The sequence below is a fragment of the Malaclemys terrapin genome, chromosome 20 (genome assembly GCF_027887155.1).
Source record: "Malaclemys terrapin pileata isolate rMalTer1 chromosome 20, rMalTer1.hap1, whole genome shotgun sequence".
Taxonomy (NCBI): domain Eukaryota; kingdom Metazoa; phylum Chordata; order Testudines; family Emydidae; genus Malaclemys; species Malaclemys terrapin.
Genome location: NC_071524.1, coordinates 12849243 through 12856700, shown reverse-complemented (window position 1 = coordinate 12856700; position 7458 = coordinate 12849243). Strand labels below are relative to the sequence as shown.

The 7458-nt window shown below is 63.0% G+C and overlaps 1 protein-coding gene across 1 annotated transcript; it reads left to right on the top strand.

The window, feature by feature from the left end:
* Positions 1 to 1465: 1465 nt before the first annotated feature.
* LOC128826370 (kelch-like protein 5) lies at positions 1466 to 7237 on the top strand. Its single transcript, XM_054009618.1, has 5 exons — positions 1466 to 1529; positions 1993 to 2071; positions 3081 to 3302; positions 5135 to 6555; positions 7188 to 7237. The coding sequence occupies exons 1-5, from the start codon at positions 1466 to 1468 to the stop codon at positions 7235 to 7237; spliced, it is 1836 nt and encodes a 611-aa protein (XP_053865593.1).
* Positions 7238 to 7458: the final 221 nt, after the last annotated feature.

Below are 7458 nucleotides of genomic sequence, written 5' to 3'. Positions count from 1 at the left end.
GTCAGCTCCCCTCACTACCCCTCCCCCACCCCGGCTGGGCCTGCTATAGGTGTTGGTCATCTCCCCTCACTCCCCTGCACTGGGCATGGTAGGGGAGGCATCTCCCCCCTTTTTCCCCCCTCTGCCACACCCTTCTTGCTCTTCTTCTTCTCAGGGGCAGGGCATCTGCTGGGCTGGAGCCACCTGCATTGCCCCGCCCCCGACTGCTCCGACCCAGTGGCTGGCGTGTGGCTATGGACCCATGTCTGGGGGATAACATGAATTAAAAGCACCCCTGGGGGGAGCAGCAGGTGTGTAGAGTTGCAGGGCGCTGGGGCCACCCCACCCTGCAGCATCCCCTCCTCAGGGCCCCCAAGCCCTTTCACTGAGGGCTCTGAGGAAAGGGGGTGACCATGCTCCCCCCTTCTCTCTGCCGTGTCTGTCCAGGCTGTGTAGGGCAGATGCCTGGTGGGGCAGTGCCTGGTGAATTTAGTGGGGGGTCAGGGGGGAGGTCCTGGTGCTTTAAGAGCTGCCCAGGCAGCGTGAGGCTGGGGGCTCCATTGGGGGCAGTTGGAACCTGCCTGCGATGGGCAGTTACGTCCCCTCCTGCGCTAGAGGGAGGTGGTGCGGGGGGCCCAGCAGAGACAGGGGACTGCAGGGGCTGGGTAAGGGGGCGAGGGCTGGGGTCAGGACTAGCACCCCTCACCCAGGGGCCCAGACGGGGTGCAGAGGCACCCGCTTTGGGAATATCCCTGCCACCGACTGGGTCGCTGGGCCTTCCGCCAGGGCCGCATATGGGTCCACGCCGCCCGCCTGCCCCAGGATGGGGGTGGAGCGTCGCAGAGCGAATTCAGTCCAGGCACCCAACGCCCTCGTGCCAGCGAGCAGGGACGGCGCAAGTGTGGGTGCAAAGGGACCAGGCGGCGGGTGCCCGGCAAATTCCCCCCAACCTCCAGAATCAATTACTCGAGTGGCCCCGAGGGGCAATGTGGGCACAGACGCCAGTGCCCCATGGGCAAACCCAGAGCGCCTGACTCTGCTCGGGCACTGCCCCTCACCAACACCCGAGTGAGGGTGCGGGGTCTGCGCCCGAAGGGGTCTGGGCGGCTACTGGGCGACAGTGTTGTGGAGCCGGGGATTGACCTGAGCAAGGCCCAGGCCCAGGCCGGTTGCTATGTGAGTTGACGTCTGGTCCTGAATCCAAGGAGCTGCCCGTTACTGTGCGGGATCCCCAGGGAGAGGCGGGGGCTGAGCCCATGGGTGGGCGCAGGGAGCAAGTTGATGGGACCGAGGAAGGAAGGGGGGTATTGAGGGCACCTGCTGCCGTGTTCACCTGCCTTCAGGGGGTGTCAAAGGAGCTTGGGGCCAGGTAGGGTGACTGGACTCTCCTGCAGGACTGGCCCCGATTCGGCGGATCCCCCCCGAGGCTGATCTTGTTCCTGGAAACTCTGGAGCCTGGTTCCGTGGCTGGGATCCTGGATTCCCGATGGCTGGGCCCGAGGCCGACCCCAGAGCGATGCCTGTGTCCCTGGGACGCTGCATGCGGCAGGGTAGGTCGGCTGCTGTCCAGGGCAATGGGAATGGGGATGGGTCCCTGCTCTGGAGTGTTGCAGCCGTACCCTGTGGGCTCCTTCATGGCAGGGGAGAGGCTGGAGCCGCAGCCAGCGCCCCGGGAGCGACTGGGAGGGGAACAGCATTTCCAGGGGTTGTTTCCCCCCTGGACCCAGGCTGGTGGCCCTGGAGTCTGGAGGGCTCTGCTACAGACAGGAGAGGACCGGCATGAGCCACGTGACCCTCTCCTGACCTGGCCTTCCAAACTCGTCACACACACACACATGGCCCTTTGGACGGGAACGACCACCCCTGGCTCCTCTGGGGCGGTGATGGCACCATCCATCCCTCTCCCTGAGACAACGCCCCCACCCCATTAAACTCCTCTTGATGGCGCTGTCTCCCTGCTGCCCCCCCAGGTCTAACAGGAGCCTGGGCTCTGTCCCCCCCCCATCCCTGCAGGTTTCCAGGAGCTGTACCAGGCCCAGCAGCTCTGCGATGTTGCCTTGGTGGCTGCAGGACGGCGCTTCCCCTCTCACAGGTGGGTTTCTGCTCCGCGCTCCCCCTTGCTAGAAGGAGCTGGGCAGGAGAGCCAGGCACCCCGGGGCAGCTCTGGGGCAGCAGGGGCTCTTTGCCTGGGAAGGTGACACTGCCCCTGCCCTGGTGCAGAGAGCCCAGAGCAGCACGGGGGCGGGGCCCAAGGGTTCTGCAGGGATTGTTTTACCCAGAGCTGAAATGCAGCCACCTCTGGGGTGGAGGGCAGCAGCTGGCAGGTGCCAAGCACTCGGCCCTGCCACAGCAGATTGTCTCTGTGTCTTTGGCTAAAATGTTCCCTCTGACCCGTGGGATCTGTGATATCTGTGCAAGGCAGCTTTTAAAGCAAAATTTTGCTTCTGAAAGGTACCTGCCATGCTGGCCCTGTGGGGCCCCAGGAATTCTGGCTCTTTGCTGGTGAGATCTGCCCCATTTACAAGGGAAAATGTGGAGCATTTCCCCTCATCTGCCCGTGCCACAAACTGCACTGGGGTCAGAGAGCGAAGCTGGTGCCTGTGGAGCCCACACCCGGTCAGGGCCTTGGACGTCTCCCGAGAGAACCTGGTTGTTTGCGGTACGGCGGACGGCGAGGGGAGAGCCGCCCCCTCTCCATAGCCCCCGGGCTTTCCTTTGACCGTCTCCCATCCAAACAATGACATTAGCTGAGACTGGTCCCGACCCGCTGTACGGGATGCCACTCCCAGAATGACTCCATAGGGCCCTCCTGGTGCCGCCAGGGCCCGGAGTGCATCGGGATCACAGCACTGATCAAGGCGCTGTGGCTTGGGAGGTAAGGGGATGTTCGTGTATTTTTGTGAGATGATTTGAACCCATCACACTATGCACTAGATGGCCCTTTATCCCCGCCCCCCAGCCACACCCTGGCTGCCCCGGTGGGATTGCAGGCTCTCCGGGGGACACCATGCTCGCCGGCATGTGCGGTGACCAGCACACGGAGGCTGTGGATGGTGCCACGCCCGGAGCCGGTCGAGTAGCCCTCACCTCTCTCCCTGCAGGCTGGTGTTGGGCTCGGTCAGCCCTTACTTACGGGACCGGATGGCCTCTGCGGAGTCCCAGGGTGGGGAGGTTCAGCTGCAGGATGTGTCGCCCTCCATCCTCCAGAGCATCCTGCGCTATGTGTACACGGAGGAGCTGGCGCTGACGGCCGAGCGCGCCCAGGAGCTGTTCGTGACGGCCAGCAGGCTCCAGATCCCCCCACTCCTGGAGACGGTTGGCAGGTGACCCAGGACCTGCGGTGACAGAGGGTGGGGTGGGGGGAACTATGGCGAGGGGCTGGATGTATTCCCTGGCTGCTACGAAACACACCAGAGCCAGGCCTGCCTCATCAGCACGAAGGGTCTCTGTGGCCGCACAGCCGGGGGCCTTGAGGAGCTGGAAATGGGACCGACGGGACCCAAAGCAACTAGCGATTCTGGGATCCTACCCGACACACCTCAGAGGGGCCTGGCTCGGTACGCGCCCTCTGAGAATCAGGCCCGTCACCTGGGAAACCCCGGCCATCAACCTCCAGCTCCCTCGGCGGAGCCCTCTCATCAGCAGCGCTTTGCTGGCTGCTGGGGAAAGAGGCGGGGGGCTCATCCCAGCTCTGAATGGGACAGGTGTGTGCACCCCACAGCCTGCCCCCGTGGAGACTCACCCTGTTGTTACACCTAGGAGTGGGCTCAGGCAGCCAGGGAGGGGGAGGTATCTTGCAGTGCAGGGGCAGATGCAGCAGGTTTAAAACAAACACAAGGACGTCCTTCTGCAGCCAACCTGTGGAACTCACTGCCAGGGGATGTTGTGAGGGCCAAAAGCATAACTGGGCTCAAAAAAGCATGAGATAAGTTCATGGGGGATAGGGCCATTGATGGCTGTTAGCCAAGATGGCCCGGGGCACAACCTCAAACTCTGGGTGTCTCTAAACCTCTGACTGATAGGACCTAGGACTGGACGATGGGATGGATCACTCGATAATTGCCCTGTTCTGTTCATTTCCTCTGGGACACCTGGCACAGGCCACTGTCAGAGACAGGATACTGGGCTAGATGGACCATTGGTCTGACCCATTCTGGCCGCTCTTGTGGTCTGTGAATAAAAAGGGAATGTCAAAATGAACAAGAGCCCCCGTGTCTCAGCACAGACTCGCAGCACTGGGTCTTGTCCAAACATCCCCAGAGTGCCCTGGTTCTACAGGCAGAGATGGGAGCACCCCCTGGAGTTATGGTCCCCCAGCACTTCCCATTATAAGCCCCTTGTTTTCAGCTCTTTATAACTTCACCAGTCTTTAACTCTTTGGGCTGAGATGTCCCAGGCCAGCCATCTGCCTTGGGATGAGATCTGTTTAAAACTCTCAAACCATTGGGAAGTTCTAATGCCTGCCTGGAGCAGGGACTTGCAGTTTTACAGGGAGCTCGCCTGGGCTCCTTTTGGAAATCTGCCCACATCTGGGCACGTTCTAAGACTGAAAATCTCAGTTTGTACCTGCCCCAGGGAGTAATTAGTGACTCTCCTGACGCTCATGCGCAAGGAGGTTGAATTGAGGTTTCATGGGCCCCCCGAATTCTGGCATTTCCTAACTTGGGAGTGCTTGACTTTGCACCCGTAGCGTTCTGCGAGCATGCCGTGTTTCTGGCGTAGAGAGCGAGAGATGGACCCCGGTACGGGCTTCTGAGAGCCCAGGCCGATGGAAGGGCCCTCACTGCATTGCAGATCTGCTGAGCAACTTGGCCAGGTTAAGGAAAATGCTAACTCGAGCGAGAGCTGGGCTCTGTCCGGGGCTCCCCTTGCCCAGACGCCGACTTTCTTCTATCCGGGTGGGTGCTCCATACCTGCTCCATCCTGAGGCCCAGTCCCCACCCCTCCACTTCCCCAAGGGCCCGCCCTCGCCCTCCTTCTTCCTGCCCCTGCTCCGCCCCCACCTCCCAGGACCTCCCACCCTCTGCCAAACATCTGATCGGCAGCCAGGTGGCTAGTGAGCACTGAGCACCCACTCATTTTTTCCCCCATGGGTGCTCCAGCCCTTGACCCCCCACGGAGTCAGCGCCTGTGTCCCCTTGGCTCTCCCTGCCAGGTTCCTCGTGGAGAGCATTTCCCTGGAGACCTGCCTCAGGCTCTACGCGCTGGCTCACGCCCACCGGCACCCGGCTCTGCTCCGCGCGGCCGGGCGCTACGTCAGCCTGCACTTCAGGTCCCTCTGCGAGGACGACGCCTTCCTGCGCCTGGACCCCGGCACCTTGATCGGCATCATCGCCTCAGACGGCCTCGCGGTGGCTTCCGAACTGACCGTCTACTGGGCTGTGGGGCGCTGGGTGAGGGCTGACCCCGCCGAGCGCCTGCCGCTGCTCCCGCAGCTGCTGGGGCACGTCCACCTGGCCCTGCTGACCCCCGAGGAGCTGGCCGAGGTGCAGGCAGACATCGCAGAGCTCTCCGGGGCTGCGCGGCTGGGGTTGAAGGAGCTGGTTGGGGAGGGGAGGCTCCGGGAGAGCGGGGAACTCCGGCGGGGCATGTACGAGGAGGTGATTGTGTGCGTGGGGCGGCGGGCGCGGAGGGGCCATGCCTCGGGCGAGGACTTGGATTCTCCCCTGAACTGTTTTGACCCCCACACGGAGAGGTGGGGGGCGCCGTTGGGCTCGGTTCCAGTGCAGTTCCCCGGTTTCGCCGCCCTGGGCCACAAGCTGTATGTGGCCGGGGGCTGCAGCCCGGACGGCTGCTTTTCAACCAGCCTGCACGAATACGACGCCTGCTCCGGGCAGTGGGCACAGCTCCCCTCCATGTCCTGGCCCCTGGACCCCCACGGCTTCCTGGTCTGCAGCCGGCGGCTCTACGCCGTGGGGGGCTGCATGGAGGCGGCTGGCAAGCTGGATTTGGCAGAGACCTTTGACCTGGAGCAGAAGCAATGGGCTCCCGCCTCCCGCCTGCCCTTTCCCCTCAGCTACTTCGCCTCGGCCGCGCTCCACAACAAGCTCTACCTGATAGGTGGGAAGAAGCATGTGGCGGGGGCCCTGGCCACCCACCGGGGGCTGCTCATCTACCACGTCAGCTCGGACAGCTGGGCTCAGGTGCCGCTGGGCGTGGGGCTCTGCCACGCGGGCGCTGCCGCCACGGCTGGCGGGATCTGTGTCGTGGGGGGCTGCAGAGACGAAGCCCTCGGGGAGGAGGGAGAGGGGAACGTCCAGGCCTCCCAGGCGTGCTTCTTCCTGGGTGAGGATGGCAAAGTGAGGCAGGAGGTGGCCATCCCGGCACTTCCCCGAGCCATCGAGTCTGCTGGGGCCGTCTGCTGGCGGGGAAGGGTCTACGTGGTGGGCGGCGAGGATTCAGCCCGTTGGCTGAACACCGTGTACTACTGGGAGCCCAGCGCCGCCGCCTGGACCCTGTGCCAGGAAGGCCCTGCCACCGCAGAGCGCGTGGGCTGGTTTGGCTGTGTGACACTGCAGGTGCCCATCAGACTCCTCCGGGCACTTTTCCAGGGGCAGCCCACAGTCCCGGCAGCAGGTGGGGCGACGGGCCGAAAGCAACTCCTCTCTGCAGAGCCCAGGCTCCCCTGCAGAACCTCTGCAATGGCAGCAGGCGCCGATCTCCACCTCCCGTCAATGGGAAAGGAGGCTTCATGTGGCCCAGCGCAGCTCCGGGTTCAGACGAGGGGATCCCCCTGACCTGACAGCCATTGACACCCATCAAACGGTGATCCCAGGGCACCTGGGCCATGCACATCCCAGCGAAGCGACACCGGGGTAAGTCTGGTCTGGGGGCTCTCCAGGGGACCGCACCGACTCCCCAGACCTCGGATGGGGATGCTGGTTTGAGTAGGGCCGGCTCCAGGCACCAGCGTAGGAAGCAGGTGCTTGGGGCGGCCAATTCAAAGGGGCGGCACTCCGTCCGGTATCGGGGCGGCACGTACGGGTCTTCGGCGGCAATTTGGCGGCGGGTCCCTCATTCCCTCTCTTCCTCTTTGAGCTGCCGCCGAATTGCCGCCGAAGAGCAACGCCACCGCTCGTCTTCTTTCTTTTTTTTTTTTTTTTTTTTTTTCTTTTTTGCCGCTTGGGGCAACAGGAAAGCTGGAGCCGGCCCTGGGTTTGAGGAGGCTCTCGACTGCAGTTTGGTCCCTGCTCGTCCCCATCGCTCAGCCCACGAGGCAGCACCTGCTCCCATCGCCCGCGGGGACATCCTGCCCTGAGACATTATCCAGCCCTTTCCACTGGATGGTCAGGCCATGTTACCTGCTGGTTGCTTTTCTGCTCTGCAATGCGGGTGAAGACAAAGGAGGTTTAAACCATACTTAGTTTTATTTATTAAATCCGAATCCTTCCCACGCAGTCAGACTCTCTTAGGGCAAGGACAGGGCTCCGCCGTCCCACTCTAGCCTGGGTTGCTCTTTGCACATCCTCTGCGCTAGTC

What these genes read in the sequence shown, in the direction of transcription:
- LOC128826370 (XM_054009618.1), top strand. Translation starts at nt 1,466, where the DNA reads ATGGCTGGGCCCGAGGCCGACCCCAGAGCGATGCCTGTGTCCCTGGGA. An exon ending in CGGCGCTTCCCCTCTCACAG is followed by an intron (nt 2,072 to 3,080) that starts GTGGGTTTCTGC and finishes CTCTCCCTGCAG; the next exon opens with GCTGGTGTTGGGCTCGGTCA. An exon ending in GCCCACAGTCCCGGCAGCAG is followed by an intron (nt 6,556 to 7,187) that starts GTGGGGCGACGG and finishes CCCATCGCTCAG; the next exon opens with CCCACGAGGCAGCACCTGCT.